Source organism: Sminthopsis crassicaudata, chromosome 4 (genome assembly GCF_048593235.1).
Source record: "Sminthopsis crassicaudata isolate SCR6 chromosome 4, ASM4859323v1, whole genome shotgun sequence".
Classification (NCBI taxonomy): Eukaryota; Metazoa; Chordata; class Mammalia; order Dasyuromorphia; family Dasyuridae; genus Sminthopsis; species Sminthopsis crassicaudata.
In genome coordinates this window covers 443069931-443087512 of record NC_133620.1, presented here as the reverse complement: position 1 = coordinate 443087512, position 17582 = coordinate 443069931, and the positions used below count along the sequence as shown (strand labels likewise).

The 17582-nt window shown below is 41.7% G+C and overlaps 1 protein-coding gene across 2 annotated transcripts in view; it reads right to left on the bottom strand.

Annotated features, from left to right (window-relative positions):
• The window catches only part of TUFT1 (tuftelin 1), a 42955-nt gene extending 25670 nt beyond the window's left edge, over positions 1-17285 (bottom strand). The window contains exons 1-4 of one of the 2 annotated variants that reach the window (XM_074265410.1): positions 16976-17285; positions 4677-4778; positions 4273-4359; positions 2687-2776 (exon numbers count right to left, since the gene is read on the bottom strand). In XM_074265410.1, coding sequence (XP_074121511.1) covers positions 2687-2776; positions 4273-4359; positions 4677-4778; positions 16976-17035 — 339 coding nt within the window. In that variant the 5' untranslated portion in view covers positions 17036-17285. Of the gene's footprint in view, positions 1-2686; positions 2777-4272; positions 4360-4676; positions 4779-15744; positions 15998-16975 lie in introns of those variants that run through there. The other variant, XM_074265409.1, reaches the window with a different exon arrangement.
• Positions 17286-17582: the final 297 nt, after the last annotated feature.

Below are 17582 nucleotides of genomic sequence, written 5' to 3'. Positions count from 1 at the left end.
TTGCTTACTGGTATACTCGGAAAAACGAGAAGCAAAAACCTTCCCAGCTGGGAAACTATGAATTGGCCCCAATTCCCAAGCTCAGCAAATACAAGCATCTGCTTGTAGCCAACACTCAGACTTTCCTCTGCCCTCAGAGTTTCAAAAAAGTCTGGCACAGACCGGGAGGAGGGAATGCCGAAAAGCGGCACTTCCCGCCTTCTAACCAGAAGTCTCCTCCATGGGGCTCTGGGAGCAGCTTCTGAACAAGAAGCAGAGGGGCTGCTGTGCAAGCTGCCCGCCGCCGAGCAATCTGCCGGGGAATTCTCCGGGGCCCAATCTCAGGCCCAGCTGGGTTCTCTCTACCTCCCTGCCAGGCCCCAGACTACCCGATGCCCTCAGTAACAACGCGCATGCTTTACACAAAACGTAACATGGGCATTTATGTCGGAACACATACACCACTCATCTCTACACACACACATTCCTGTTTGGACTGGATTACCTTCTATATTTAATTTAACAAGCACGTATGAAGTATATGTTAGAAACACTGACAGTCCTGACTTTCAAGGAGTTAACGTTCTACAACCTGAATGAATGAGACACACATATACATGTCTGTCTGTCTCTATACACACACACACTATAATCTCTATGATATATACTGTTACACTTTCATACATATTCTAGTTTCTATCATATAAACACACACTCTACATATATGTACATTTGCATATCTCTCTGCAATCTATATCATATATAACACATATTATGTTTGCACATAAATTTTATAAGCTGTATCATGTGTTTTCACATATATTCTAGTCACTATCTACATAAATTACATTTACACATATAATCTACAATCTATATCATATATAACACATGTTTGCATGTAGATTCTACAATCTATATCACATGTTTGTGTTCTACAATCCTTCATATATAAACCATGTGTTCTCATACATATGATCTAACATATATAATACATATTAGATTCTAGAAGCTGTTTCATGTTTGCATATAGATTTTATAAGGTGCATCATGTTTGCATATGTTCTATTCTTTATCATGTATAAAACATGTGTTTGTGCACATTCTATAATCTATATCCTATATAACATTATGTTTGCACATAGATCCCACACGCTGTATCATACGTGTTTGCATATGTTCTATAATTCACCATACATAAACACATAACATACATATTCTACAATCTATATCATATAACACATTATGTCTGCATGTTCTACAGTGTATCACTAAAACACATGTTCACAATCTAAATCTGTATCCCGTAACACAGTATGTTTGCATACAGATCTTACAAGCTGTATCACGTTTGCATGTATGGTCTACAATCTAACATGTGTTTGCACACATACTACACTCTGTGTCATATTGTGTTTGCATGTAGTTTTTACAAGCTGTATTGTTCTACAAGTATGTTCTACACTCACATGTAAAACATGTATTCACATATATATTCTACAAACAGTTATCATTCATGTATTTTTTTGTGTTTGCATGCACATACATATATGTAATGTCCACAGGAAACAGGAAATGTTTCCTTATCTTCCTCTTGGAATGGTTTTGATGACCTGAGCCATGAAGGTTCCCTTCAAGCTCTGGGATGTCCCGACTTTAACTGTCAGCCCCCCAGTGACTGGACCACCTAGCTGAGGTTTGGCATCCGAGTTGTTACAATAGCTGAGGGTGAGTTGTGGGGGACAGCGGCATCTTAAACACCCGCTGGCTGTGTGGCGCTGCCTCAGTGCCAACAGCACCTTACCTCTCGGGACTGTGGCGAGGATCAATTAAGATAATTTTAAAGTGCTTAATACAATGCCTGGCACTTAGTAGGTGCTACATACATGCTTATTATTATTATCATCATCATCATGGGAGACATGAGCCTCATTTCTGCCACTTCTTGGGTGCCAGTGGGCAAAGCACAATTCACCTTGAACCTAAAATGGGGGATAATAATCCTTGTTTTTATTGAATTCTCACGTTTGTTATGAGGATCCATGGAGATCATTTGTGAAGGATACTCTGTAAACTTTCAGGGGATCTACGTCGGTTATTCTTACAGAAACCAGGCTTTGATTAAGAGGACAGAAGAGTAGAAAGTGGAGAAAGAATTTCTGTTCTGAAGACAGCACTTTTTGCCAATCTATTAAAATAAATGATTGAATGAAATTGCTCTGTAACTATACCAGTGGTCTTGCATTATTTATATATTTACTATGTGAAAATATGAACTTAGGAAAACATCCCTAAGGAGGGATTATCCACTGTATGAAAAAAAATCATCACTTTACAGGAGTTTTGAGATTTCTTTAAATTAGCAAACTTCTCTAGTGAATTTGAAAATTATGCAATTTACAGAAATTAAACTTTTATGTAATTTTTGAACTAGTACATTGCATGCATAATGAGGTATACCTAGCTATGTGTATGTACCTGAATGCAGGATGAAACAGAGTTTGTGTGGGTGAGCACAGGTGTGCATACATTTGTCTTGGCTCCCTAGATTGAAACCCCCCTGAGGGCAGGATCACATGTATTCTTGTTTCCTCTCTCACCATGTGATTCACAGAAGATTATCCACAAATGCTAACTGATGTACAACCCCATCTTTCCACTGAGAACCCAGCTGCCAGGCACAAGCAAGGAGACATTTCCCATTAGTTACCTGCATCTCCTGTTGCTGAGGAAAGTCCCTGGAGTCTCTCTCAAGCTTGTTGCTTATATCCTCCCGAAGCTTCTGTAAACAACTCCTAGCCTGGTGAGGAGGGCAAGTGATTTTTAGCTGAGAAAAGTGGGAAGGTTGGAAGGAGTGGAATGCTCAGATCTATTTATAGAGTTTCCATTCTCAGTCCATTCACTCAAAATACTCATGTCATCCAGAGATATACTCAGAAGGGACAAATAGTTTGATTAGGTATTTTTGGAATCCAGGGAATAGATCAAGTTCCCAATACCCCCACCATCTCACAAAAAGTCAATTCTTGACTATCTATTCTGATGAATAAGAAACCCCCAATATGCATCATCAAAAAAAATCACCTGGATTAGTTTGGCCAGATTTACCTTGAGTTGTCATTTAAAAATATTTGCATTCCCTGGAAATGGATAAGGAGGCAGGGGTTGAAAAATAGGGGAATAGAGAAAATTGACAACCCATTACCTAAAATGGACAAAAGCTAATTAATCCAAATCAGTAAGAATTTATCAGGTGTCTATTGTCTTAGGCACTGTGGTAGGTGTTGGGGATAGAAAGATAAAAATGAAATAGTTCTAGCCCTAGGGAGCATATATCCAATTCATATATCTTTGTTTTTAACTCATATCTAACTGTGATGCCATTTAGGGTTTTCTTGGCAGAGACACTGGAGTGGTTTGCCATTTCCTTCTCCAGCTCATTTGACAAAAGAGAAAAACAAAGTAAATAGGGTTAAGTGACTTGCCTAGAGTCACATAGCTCAGTAACTGTTTCAGGCAAGATTTGAATGCAGGAAGATGAGTCATTCTTGATTCCAGGCCTGGAGCTCTGCCTATTTTGCAACCTAGCTGCTCGTTATCCAAATGTGAATAATGTGAAATGACATATTTTGAATTATATTCTCAAGTTCCAATGATACCTCTCACCTATCCTCATCCCAGTTCTCCTCAGATCCTTTGGTTTTCTCAGAAAATAGCTCAGGCCTTGAAATTTGTGCCTTTTAAAGAATGATTTTCATAAAGAATAGAATGATAGTTCAGGCCTATAGACTAATAATATATGCCTGGAATAATCCCAAGCACAGACTGAATGCTCAACAAATACCTGCTGATTAATTTGACTTCTGCAGGGTCAATGGTGACAAGCGTGGCTTTTATTTGGTTGGGGAGAAAGTGTGAGCTTACAAATTTGGGACATGGGGGGGAGTGAGTGGAAGGGAGAAAAACTGTCTATCTGCACCCAAGAGAGAAGGGAATCAAGCAGCTAAGCACAACCTCACAAATAGTTAACTTGATGGGTTCATGCAGATTTTAAAGACTTGGGGTGGGAAAGAGGAAAGAGACTAAAAAATCTACAAGTGGCCAATTGAGGCACAGACAAGGCGAGGTTCCACTCACCATCTAAAACTACTCATTCCATGAACATCTACTTAACATGAGACCCTGTGCTAAGTATGGTGACAAGTATAAAAAGGTATAAGACAGGCTTTTCACTCAAGGAGCTTTCAGGCTGGTAGAATTTTAATGGAATACAATGAAGAAAATTTGGCTGCCTACCTCCTGGATGTACTGAACTTCACTTTTCAGCTGATCAATATTCTTCTCATGGATGACTTTGTCACCAGTTTTCCCCTTCAAATAAACCTGTATTTGGGGAATGAAACAGTTCTGGTTACAAAGAATCACAGTCAGATCAGGCCCACCAACTCCCCTTGCCCAGCACCTGTTTTTTCAATAAACACAGAAGATCTGAAAGGAACCTGGGAAGATCATTTAAGCCCATGTCTCTTCTTCACACTCAAGTCACGTCAGGCAGATCATCATCAACCCCTTGTTAGAGATCTTTAATCCTGGAACTTCTTCCCATTTTCTAACCACATGCTTTTTGCAACATCATTCCCTTGCCATCTTTTTGACCTTCAATGAGAAGTGTGGAGAAAGGAAAGGGGAACATTATTTACCTTGATGATTTCCTCATGCCCATCATTGGATTCTACCAGCTCTGATGACAGGGAATGACTGACTGATCTGCCGGACACCATCTTGTAGGACTTTGAAACTGGCTAAAGAAAAGAAGGAGAAAGGTTCAAATAAAACCTGACTACAACAAGTTAAGTAGCCCAAGACCGATAGTTCTTAACACATCATCAACACAGAAAAGCTATTTCTTGAAAATGTTTAAAATAGTCTTGTGACCAAAGAAACTTAAAACATCAAGTCAATTTTACAATCTCAGCAAGAGGTCAAAATAATTTCATTGAAGGTACTCAAGCCCATCGTCCTTCCCACTAAAAGATCAGATTAATAAGCCAAGAATTAGCGAAGATAAGGGTCTCAAAGAGCTGGACATGACTGAAATGGACATCAACAAAAGGACTTGTTGGGAAACTTTAATAGAAATCACAGGTTCCTATTTTCCTTTGATAGACTTCCTCCCATTTTCAAAGATGTGGTTTTCCTGAGGCTTAGCTAGAAGTGTATGTAAGGAAAAAGTTACTCTGAGCTCATAATAGCAGAAAATGTTTCCATTGTAGCAATGAAGGGGCAGAGGGAAAGTAAACAACATCAGAAAGGAAGATTGGGTCATGATAAGGGAAGAAACTGGCTGTCAGAAACCCAAGTCTCCTCTGCCTTCAAGACATGTATCTTGAAAATATTTATCTTTGGGACAGCCAGGTGGCCCGTGGATACAGTGAAGTAAGAAGGACTTGAGTTCAAATCAAGTCTCAAACACTTGACAGGAAAGCAAGAAAGGAAGAACAAAAGGAAAAACAAAGGAAAAATGTCTCCAAGATCATCAGATGGATTCTCAAGAATGAGTCTGAGAATATTCACTTTGTCTTAATGGAAGACAATAGTAGCACATGTCCCCATTATAGCCTTGGCTCAGACCACTCTCCAGAGATCACATCTCTAGTGGAGGGCCTCTCAGAGAGATCACTATGTTCATGACCTAACATTCAGAAAAAAGGAAATATTCTGGTCTTTTCACTTGCCCATTCTGGACTGAGTTGTTGAAACAATAATGAGTATAAATATTAAGAATATTTCTAAATTAAAGTAATAATGGCCACTTGATCGTGATACCTATATCCATCATTTGCCACACAGAAATTGTCTTATGTAAAAGGAATTTTTTTTTAAATTAAAGCTTTTTATTTTTAAAACATTCATGGATAATTTTTCAACACTGAACCTTGCATTGCCTTGTATTCAAATTTTCCCCTGCTTTCCCCCACCTCCTTCCCTAGATGGCAAGCAATCCAATATATATGGTATACATGTTAAAATATATGTTAAATCCAATATATGTAAACATATTATACAATTATCTTGCTGCACAAGAAAAATTGGATCAAAAAGGAAAAAAAAAAGAATAAGAAAACAATGTGAAAGGAAATTTTAAAGAAACTTCAGAAGAGTAACACAAACTGATATCATGTAAAGTAAGCAAAATCTGGAGAACAATTTATATGATGATGACATCATTAAAGAAAAACAACTCCAGAAGACTTTTAAGAATTCCAATAAGCTCAGTGACCAACCATGACTTCAGAGGATCAGTGATGAAACATGCTACCTAACTCATGACAGAGAATGACCCAGGATGCAGAATGACATACATTTTGGGACATGACAAATGTATGAATTTGTTGTATTTGACTATTTTTTCACTATTTATTGGGGGGAAAGGGCTTAGTGGAAAGAAGGGACCTAACAATAGTGTTGGTTCCTCCAAAAAGAAAAGAATGAGAAGAAGATTATTGAAGCATGTTTTTAATAATAAAAGTTCTTTTTTTAATTTTTCAATATTTTACATACAAAGATAGTTTTCAATATTTACCCTTGCAAAACCTCGTATTCTAAAATTTTCTCCTTCTCTCCCTCCATCCCCCAATAGCAAGTAACCCAATATTTGAAACATGTTTTTAAAGAATGAAGTTCAGAAAAAAAAAATACAGATATGCAGGGCAGTTTTGAAAGTAACATGGTGTATACTGTATTTAGCATATATTTTAACATATTTAACATGTATGGGACTACCTGCCATCTAGGGGAGGAGGGAAGAAGAAAAGTTGAAACAGAAGTTTTTACAAGGGTCAATGTTGAAAAATTACCCATGCATGTTTTGTACATAAAAAGCTATAATAAAAAAAAAAAATGCCACTGTGTGTGTGTGGGGAAGTAACATGCTGAATTTAGTACATACTTTGAAAAATAAGCTGTAGGTAATAAAAATCTGGTTTTACATATTTTTTTTCCCCTGCTCTACTTTGTAAATGAAAATGGTCTTTCTTTTGAGAGAAGGAGGCATTCATTAAATTCAGAAAAAGAAATTATCCTAACAAAAAAAAAAAAGTGAATTTTTTTTTTTACTTTTTTTAAATTAATTTTATAATTATAAATTTTTTTTGACAGTACATATGCATGAGTAATTTTTTATAACATTATCCCTTGTATTCATTTTTCCAAATTATCCCCTCCCTCCCTCTACTCCCTCCCCTAGATGACAGGCAATCCCATACATTTTACATGTGTTACAGTATAACCTAGATATAATATATGTGTGTAAATCCAATTTTCTTGTTGCACGTTAAGTATTGGATTCCGAAAGTATAAGTAACCTGGGTAGATAGACAGTAGTGCTAATATTTTACATTCACTTCCCAGTGTTCCTTCTCTGGGTGTAGCTGATTCTGTCCATCATTGATCAATTGGAACTGAATTAGATCTTCTCTTTGTTGAAAATATCCACTTCCATCAGAATACATCCTCATACAGTATTGTTGTTGAAGTGTATAGTGATCTTCTGGTTCTGCTAAATGAGTGAATTCTTTAGGATCAGTCTATCTCCAAACTAGCACTTTTATGCAAATATAGAAAAGTTTAAAAAACTACTTCAGCAAAATCTTGAATTAGAAAATAATACAAGAACAGAATGATCAGTAGGAAGATATTATTTAAGAGACTAAAGGTAGAGTGTGGTGACAGAAGAGAACATGATATATTGAAAATAGCAAGATTCTAGCAATCAAAAGTACAGTTTCTTCTCATTCTAATAACAACAATAAACTGGAACATTGGTAAAAAAAAAAAAAAAAAAAAAAATCAAAGGACAGATCATCCAAAGGCTATAAAAGAGAGGTTTCTTGGTCAGGTCCCTTTGGGCCTCTAAGGTCTTGCCCAACTCTGGCTCATTGTGTAGTCTTAACTAGCAATGTCTACTGCTCAACTATGACTTCCAGTTTCATAAATCTAGTTATGAAAAAAAAAAAAAAAAAGGTGACAAGGAAACACTTTTAAAGTAGCTAAACTTCCTGCCAACTCTTTTTCCCCCACGGACACAAACGTGTTCTCAGATCCAAATTCATCTTTTCCCTGCAGGCAGCTGGGGAATGCTGGGGCATCCCCAATCAGCAGAAAAAAACACAAAGAAGGTGTATCAGTCAGTCACCATGACCAGGTCCAATTTCTTTGACCAAAACCAGCCCTTCTGGACTAGAAAGTCACTGAAGATCTGTGGTAGGAGGGGCCCAATCTATTCCACTGATTAGGACATAAAACCACTGAGAAGGATGAAAATGGCCTGAGTTTCCCAATATTCCTCAGCCTCTTTCCACTGACATTTTATACTTTGTTGCTGTTGCGTAATCTCATTTAAATTGGGGATGGGGGGAAAAGAGAGCAGGAAAAGAAGATCTATGAAGTTTCTCTTTCTCTATCACCAACTGCTCCTTTTCCCTAAAATCCAGTCTAACTTCCCCTTCCCTCCCTCCATTACTCAGGACTCTTCAACATAAGTCTCAAATTACTCTCTAAAATCTATTTGTTCTCATGAAGTACCCACCCCCTCCTCATTCATTATCCTGAATCTAGAAGTTCAAACAATGTTCTCTGCTCCCTCTTTGTCTAGGTTAATCTTTCATGGCTGGTAAATAAACCCACTTGGCTGTATGGCCCAACAGGTTGCTAAGGGAGATAGAAGGCAGGCATTTTGGGGCAAGCCACAAGAGTTTTCCACCCGGCGTGCCAGATCCCCACTAGTAGGTGACACGGGGATTGGACAGAAGCCACCAGCATCATTGCCAGCCAGATGCAGCAAGTCCTGAGGGCCAGAGCAAGGAGAACCCAAGAGCCTTCATTTCCCTTTGGCCACCTCCTAACTCCTCGGCCAAAAGCCAAGAGACAGGGTCACCCTTTACATGATAGGATTTGTAGCTTTGGGCTTCAGGAGATCTGGCAAATGACTTAACCAATCCCCTTATTTTACTGATAAAGGAACTGGGAGGATGTTGGGGCTGAACAGAAATCACCATTTCATTCAAGATTACAGAACCCCAGGTTTTCTGAATTCAAATTTAGATGCTAGGTGCTGAGCAGACATGGAAAGTTTAGGGGAAAACAGGCTTTGAAACTTGGAGTAGTGATGTTTAATATAGATTGAATTACTTGCCAAGTAGGGGAAAAATTGGAACAGAAGGTTTTGCAAGGGTCAATTTGGAAAAATCATCCGTGAATATGTTTTGAAAATTAAGCTTTAGTTAAAAAGAAAAAAAAAAAAAAAAACTTGGGGTAGTTAGGCAATGCAGTGGAAAGATAGCACTGGCCCTGGAGTTAGGAAGATCTAAATTCAAATACAGCTTCAGACACTAACTGTGTGACTGGACAAATCACTTCACTTTGCCTCTGTTTCCTCATTGTAAAATGAGCCGGAGAAGGAAACGGCAAACCATTCCAGTGTCTTTGCCAAGAAAACCCATATAGTATCACAAAGAGATAGGACTGAAAAGAACGAACAAGAATGATGGGCATTGAAACAAACAGCTAGAAAGAGATCAGAAATAAGCCAGAGAGGACTGTATTCTATCAACAAGCTACATCCAAATTCTCCTTCCTAATCCCCCCCATCCACCCAAAAATCACTCAAACACAAAAGCATCCAACTGCAATAATCCCTGGAATATCATATTAAATGTACATTCTCTAGCAGATGGTGCATGACCCTGCTACAGAGAATATCCCAACCTGGTGTTTTAGGGACAACTGCCCATTGAATATAGGCCCAAGAATCCTCTGTGACAAGAATGGAAGTATCATTTTTTTGAGGGGAAAATCCTCAGGAGCTAATCAAAAGGCAGGTAGCCCTGTAAACATTCTTGGGGAGAAGAAGCACAGCCACCCTCAAATTACAGACAGCCTCTTGGCTCTGTTCAAACAAATCTCCAACCTATGACTCAGTCCCCAAAGATGGAGAAGAGGGGAGGGGGGTAAACACATAGCTAAGAGGTTAGGGATTCTGACGCTAGGGAGAGAAGGAATAAACTATGAGGCCCCAGGGGTTCTCACAACCAAAAAATCTAATCCGTACAGGCTGAGGGGTATTAGGCGGGAACTTGTGATTTCTGCCTTCCTCTTCTCCAAGCGTGAAAGCTAACAAGTCTAGGAACATGTGGGAACAGAAAGGTTTATGGGATGTAGGGAAATGCCTGTTTTGAAGGAAAAATTCAGGTCTCCAAGCTGGAAGATGGCACTGAGGATTCGGCTATCCCATGGGATCTCTCCAGCCTCATTAACTGCTTCTGAGGTTGGCTCAGTTTTTCCCACTCTGAAAAACAAGGATAACCAACCACTTGTCTAGCTCTGGTTCCCAAGGGTTATAGCATAATGATAGCTCCATAAAGTTAGGGAAGAAAAGCAGAAGGGATTATTAGGGGGCAGGAAACCCTTGGGGCCAGGCTCTCTCACTCCTACTCACCTACTGAAGACTGTCCATCTTTGTCCCAGTTCAGGGCTCTCTGGGGCAGAAGTTACCCTTTGTTTATTTAGTCTCATTACACAAAGAATCTTTATACTTCACATCTCACGACTACATACCCAGAAAAGTCAGCGAGACTAATGCTGGCTTTTCTACCTATCCCCCATTTCTTGCAGCTGACCCCTTTTCTCTACCCATAGAGTCACCATCCTGGGTTGGGACCCTCATCAAATCCTATCTGGATTACTGGAACAGATTCTGAATTGCTATGGCTGCCTCAAGTTTTCCCCTATTTCAATCCATCCCGCAGACTGAAGTCACCTTTCTACTCCATAAAGTCCAATGGCTCCGTATTGCAACGAGGATAAAACAGAAACAGACCTAAACCTGCCTCTGTTCAGCTTTTAAAGGTCTTCATCACTTGGTCCTCTCACCCCTGCCACTGGATTTTCATCCCCTTTCTGTACTCTGCAAACTAGCCTCTCTATTCCTTACCCACAAAAGGCTGTCTGCTGTTCCAACTATCCCCTCAATTCGTGGAATGTCTTCCTCCTCATTTGAACCTAGCATCCCTCTTCCTTTAACACTCAGCTCAAATATCATTTCTATCCAAAGCAATAACCCGGTGCCAGGCTCATAACTGACACTTAATCAATGCTTGCTGATTGACTGGTTTTTCCTTAGCCACTCCCAAAACTTCCTAGGGGCAAATAGGACTGGATTATCTAAATGGGCTCATCCCTAAGTAATAAGGAATTAGGGAAGGTGTACAGTGAAATGGGAAAGGAGAATAGTAGGGATACTGTATTCTCTAGGGACATCTGTGCAGGAGATAGCTGGGAACACAGAAACTGGAAGAGAAAAGGGAATGCTTCTAGGGAGTTTCAACTACAATTCAATGCTGATTCTAAGCCCTGAACGAGGTTACCCGTATCCCACATTTCAAGCCAAAAAAAGCCCATCAGATTGTGTTCAACTTTCCTCTGCTTTCTTCAGCAATAGCTGGGAGATGGTCCAAAAGGTGTTTCATTTATGTCACTCTAGTTAAGAGTGGGAAATTGGCTGTTTTTCTCTGCTCTTCCCCACCATGTCAGGAATGACACTGCCTTTTCCTCTTTCTTCAAAGAACTTAAAAATCCCAGAAGACTGCTCCTCTTCATTTCTCCAAGATCCCAAACTTATTTTTTACTCCTCCCCTAAAGGAATTAAATAAATCTTGGCTATGGACTCCTCCACCCCACCCATCACCCCAGGAAACTATGCTATTTCATAAGGGACTCTAGTGCCATGACCCAGAGAAGCATGCAGTACAATTACAATCAGTACATATGTCTGGAACGGAAACTATTGGGGTGCACACCCCACCTCCACCCTGAGGAAATACTTGCAGATTATGTAACCTCCCTTTCCTGATCCTCCTCATTATTATCATTCTTTCTAATAATAATCAATCAAAAAAACCTTAATTTTATCCACCTGTGCAATAATCTTCTGAATATTAATTATAAAAGAACAATACAAACTGTCCTTAGACTAGTTCTATCTGAATTCCATGTACACCTGAGAAAATTCCATGTACACCTATTCCAAAACACCTGAGAAAAATCAACACTAAGAGCTGACACAAAGTGCTACAATGTTCAGGAAGCCCTTCACAAAACTTTATCTCATTTTAATCTTCATATTATCTACTTTTTACAAATAAAGAAATTGAGGCTCAGGCTCAAAGAGTAACTTGCTCAGGGTCATAAAACTAGTAAGTTTCTGGGGCAGCATTTGAACTCAGCTCTTCCTAATTCCAGGGCTTGAACTCTCTCTAACCATTATACTGCATACTCTTCTCAGCTCTCTGCAGAGCCTAGACCTAATTAATTCCAAATCCTGACAAACTTAGCAAAGCCAATTATGGCATTCATGAAACGGGCCAACATGGTGTCAAATTTCAGCTCTCTCACTCTCTGCTTAAGATTCTCTCAAGTTCTTCATCTGCAAAATTAGGGGGTTGGACTAGACAACCTCTAAATTAAATCTCCTTCCAGTTCTAACAATCTAGGCATTCTGGGCAAGCAAAGCGAGAGGAAAGAACAGATTATGGGGAGAACTTGGTAGAGCCCCAAAATAGACAGTCTTTTAGTTAGGAAGCAATGGTGTCATCCCCAAAGTATCTACTTATCATGGATGCCTGAAATTCCACCAATACAGGATATCCATGCCTTTGGGTTAAGCATCATTATCTTTCCCTTTTTTTTTTTTTTTTTTCTTTTTTTTCCCCAGAGGCAATTGGGGTTAAGTGATTTGCCCAAAGTCACACAGCAAGGAGGTGTCAAGTGTCTGAGGCAGGATTTGAACTCCTGATTTCAGGGCCAACATTCTATCCGCTACACCATCTAGCTGCCCCTAACCTGACTCCTTTTTAATATGACAATGTATTTCAGAAAGGTAATTCATTCACCCTGTAAAATACATTAGTATAGGGCCCCTTAAACTTTTTCCACTCATGACTCCTTTTTACCCAAGAAATTTTTACATGACCCCTTGTGTATAGGTATATAAGATAGGTAAACAAATCAAACATTTACTGATAATCATAATTTTTCAATCTCGACATTCAGTTATGAGACCCCTATGTGGGGTCTTGAACCACAGCTTAAAAGGCTGAACATTTGTATATCAGATTTCTTTTTCAGCAGAACAACAAAGAGGAGGTGCCATGGGACCAATGGAAGAAGCCTTTGAGCTCAACTGCTTCATTTTTACAGGTGAGAAAAGTGAGATGCAGAAAAAATCAAGTTTGCCAAGGCACCAAGGGTAGAGCTCCTAACTCCTATTTTGAGCAGAGGTCCCGGGTTCCCTCCATCTGCATGGCTCTTTCATAATGGAAACACTTCAGAGACAAGGTAAAGAGAAAGTAGGTCTTGGTGGTCTACTAAAACACAATTCTGCCAAAATTTTGCCTACTGGGACTGAGATGTCACAACGGTAGAAATTTCTGGGTTAGTTGGTTTTTTTTCTTTAAACCAAAGTTCTGGGCCCATCCTTAGCCCACTCAAATCTCTCCTTTCTCCCACCCATTTAAGGGAGGGTGGGAGGGCATCTGAGGGGACAAAAGAAAGATGAGAAAAAGGGGAAGAATGTAATCAAAACAATGTAGGATTCCAAATACTTCATCTATAAGCTAGCTCAATTATCTATGCATAGTTGATATATAATGAATTTTAAATTCTGGATCAGTTATTCCTTTTTTATCATACTCTGATCTAACTGTGTATAAACAATGCAAACACATTCTAATAATCTTTTTTTTTTTTTCCCCCCTGAGGCTGGGGTTAAGTGACTTGCCCAGGGTCACACGGCTAGAAAGTGTTAAGTGTCTGAACTCGGGTCCTCCTGAATTCAAGGCTGGTGCTCTATCCACTGCGCCACCTAGCTGCCCCCACATTCTAATAATCTAAGACCAAGAGTTCTTAACCCAAGTCCATGAAATTAGGGCTTTTTTTTTTCTTTTAAAAAAATTTGGGGGGAAGCTAGATGTCACAGTGAATAGAGCACCCGTGCTGAATTCAGGGGGCCCCAAGTTACCTCATACACTTAACACTTCCTAACTGTGTGATCCTGGGTAATTCACTTCACCCCAACTGCCTCAGCAAAAAAAATAAATAAAATAATTTTTTGATAACTGTAACTCAATATAATTGGTTTCTTTTGTAATCTTAAGTATTTTACACATTTACAAACATTATATAAGGAGGAGCCCACTAACTTCACCAGTCTTGCCACAGAGGTGGGCCCAAAAAAGGTTAAGAAAAGGTTAAGCAGATAAAAAGAATGGCTTGAGGGGAAGAGGGGAAAGCTTGGTAAAATCAGAGAATCCATGCCAAAGATAAATACTGCGTATACAAGTCACAAAAAAGCATTTAAGCATTTAACAAATGCTTTTCCATTAATTTAAACAAGAGACATTTAGGTTACCTGCTGTGTTGGTTCATTCCTGCTGTCCTCCTCCAGCAGAGAAAGGGGAAATCAGAGGATGTTTTAAGGCTCACATAAATCATGTCCACATGCAGATATGGGAAAACTCTGCAAGACATCCTGGCTCCCGACTCCCCTCTAGCATTCCACGTTTTAGGTCAGCCAGAAACACTGCCCACCCACAAAGGAATCCATCAATAAGTATTAACAGGTTTTTGGAGACCAGCCAGGGAGCCATAAATCCTCGGTGTCTGACCAGGTCAGGAGAGAGAAATCCAGGATGTGTTTGTGGGAGTCTCCTCTGACTACCTCCTTTTCATCCCTACCCACTTCCTTTAGGGTCCAGGAGGGGCAAGCAACTGGCCAGTTCATTCCTCTGTAACCTCAGTCTAAGATAAACCTTTTCATTAACATCTATGAAGACAAAAAACGTAGAGGTTTCTATCTCCCCCGTGTTCAAAAGGGTCTGGTTTCAAATTCTCATAGAAAGGAGAAGAGGGTCTGAATTCCATTCTCCCGTTGTCCAGTCCATTTTTCGGCTCCACCAGACAAGAAAAGAAATCAGAGAGCCTGAAGGAGCAAGAATTCACTTTCAAAGTCACAGCTTCGGCCTAATGATCTCAGGAGTGCCCTGCCAGTTTTTTCATCGTACAAACAGAGAACCTTGAATATTCCCCTCTCCCTGTCCCTGCCTCCCCTACCTCCCAAACTTCTCCCTGCCCCCAGCAGACAGGGAACAACAAATCATATGCAAGCTTGGCTAGGGCAAAGAACAAAGGAGAATGAATGTCCTGTTAAGAATGCAGAAACTGGCATGGGATAATTGGCCCTATGGTACCTCCTCTTTGTTGTTCTGCTCAAAAAGAAATCTGATACACAACTCTGTGGTTTAAGACCCCACGTAGGGGTCTCATAACTGAATGTAGAGATCATGATTACCAGTAAATGTTTGATTTGCATACCTATCTCAGGGTGTGGGGGGGAGCAGGACCAAAGCATCTGCTTGAAAGAAACTCAGTCTCCTTGGCTGGGGGAGCAGCAATTATATGAATAATTGTCAATTACATGAAATTACCGGCACGCAAATATGCTTTAAGTGAATTGGATCAGGGCTATCTCAAGGACAATGCACCAGGCGGTCGCTGAAGTAGAGAACAAAATCTAGGGAGAAGGGAGACACACCCCCTTAAAAACATCACCTATCCTGTTTCACTCCAGCAGCTTGAAAATCTATGAAACCAGACCCGCCCACGCTGGATAAAGTTCTCTCAAGCAGCCAGAGAACACGGAACCTCACAACTCACCCTCTCCCTCTCTCCCCAGGAAATCCCAGAGACAGCTGGGCAGCCGAGGCAGAGGGGGCCAGCATACATTGCAGGGGGGCTTCTCGGGGCCGGTAGCAAAGGGCCAGTGCCCATTTCTCGTCCCAGCCCCTCCTCCCGTTCCCAGGCCTCCTTCGGATTCGAAGATGAAAGGCAGGAAGTACAAGCAGATGGGCTCCAGGCCACACCAGGATTCGGCAGGGGTCAGAGCATGTAGGGGAGAGGATGCTCTCCGGAGAGGGAGATCGCTCCGCAGCAGAAAGGCCCCAGGGCTCAGTGAGGGAGGTTTTCCTTAGAATCTAGTTTCACAGGAGAAACCTCAGGAACCTGAATGAGGAGGGGGAAGGGCTGGCCTAATCTTTTTATTGTCTGTTCAAACAAACAGTGTCCTGGCCATCTTTAAAGAGCTCAGGTGTATCTTTGAGGCTACAAGACACAAAAAAGGAGCCACGGATTTCTGGGTTCTTCCAAAACTGAGAATCAGAAATAGAATAAATTAAAACCTTTCTACATTCTCACCCTGTGACATAATTTGTCAGCACATCCATCACACCATCACACCTTTACATGGCACTTCAATAGACCGAGTGCCTGCCTCCCAATGTGGGGAAAGCAAACGCGGTTATAAATATTCTCGTTTTACAATGCAGAGAAACTGACGGGAAAGAAGAGTTAATTTCCAGGTGCACACAATTAAGATCTTAACTCGGACTCCCAATCTACTTGTCTCTTTCCCCTGCTATCTTCTGGCTGCTCCCGGGCATCAAAGCCCAGGATCCCCAGCCTGTCTGCGTCTCTCCTCCAACTCCCTGGATGTGTAAGTTTCTCGGGGGCACGTGGGCCGCTCTCCGGCAGAAGGTAAGTTCACGGGGGGCAGGGACTATTTCCCTTCATTCCCACGTCCAATCAGCCAGAGCGCCGGGCTTAGGACCAAGGGCTCCAAGAATACAGGTGGAACTGAAAGATGTCCTTGCTCCCTTCCGGCAGTAATCGCCGAGTGATTCAAGGTCCAAGGTCCCGGGCTGCCACGCAGCGTCTCCAGCCACGTCCCGGAGCGGCGGCCGCGGGGGTGGGGGCGGGAAGGGGCCCGGCACCTGCGGAAGCTGGCACGCGCGGGAGGAAACGCCTAAGACCGTGCGAACCGGGCTGGGGCGGGGAAGGGGAGAGGGCAGGGATGGAGGGTCGGGCCGCGCCCCGGCCGGACACTTCTTACCGCGCTGTCCCCCTCGGGGTGCAAGTCCACCGCTGCACACCAGTTGCGCGTCCCGTTCATTGTCCTCCGCCCCCGGACAGTTCCGGAGCGGCTCGGACAAGGCCAGCAGCGAGCTCCCCAGCGGTCCAGCTCCTCGGGGGAAAGCGGGAGGCAGCGACCCGCCCCCCTATATATAGACTCATGGGCCACGGAAGACCAGGGGAAGCCACGCCTCCGGCCACTCTACGCTCAGCCAACTGGAAGAAGGCAAAGGAGCTGGGGGCGGGGTGTCGGGGGAGTAGCTACGTGGTGCCGCGGCCATTAGGAGCTTGGCCACGCCCTCTCGGTGACTGTTTTATTTGCATAAGGGGCGGGGCCATGGCGCCACGCCAGAGCTACTTTCCAAGTCTCCTACGTTCAGTCTCGTCTCTCGCCGGCCGGGACGGGAAGCGCCGTCTAGTACCTGAGCGGTCGGTCCGAGCGAGGGCCGGTCCGCCTCAGGGACAGATAGGGAAACTGAGACCGGAGACGGGGAGTAGCCTAAAGCCAGACAGGTAGCCAATAAAGTAGGTTCAAACTTAGCTCATAGACTTTCCGGGCCGGGCAACTCCGCTCTTTCCCTCCCTCA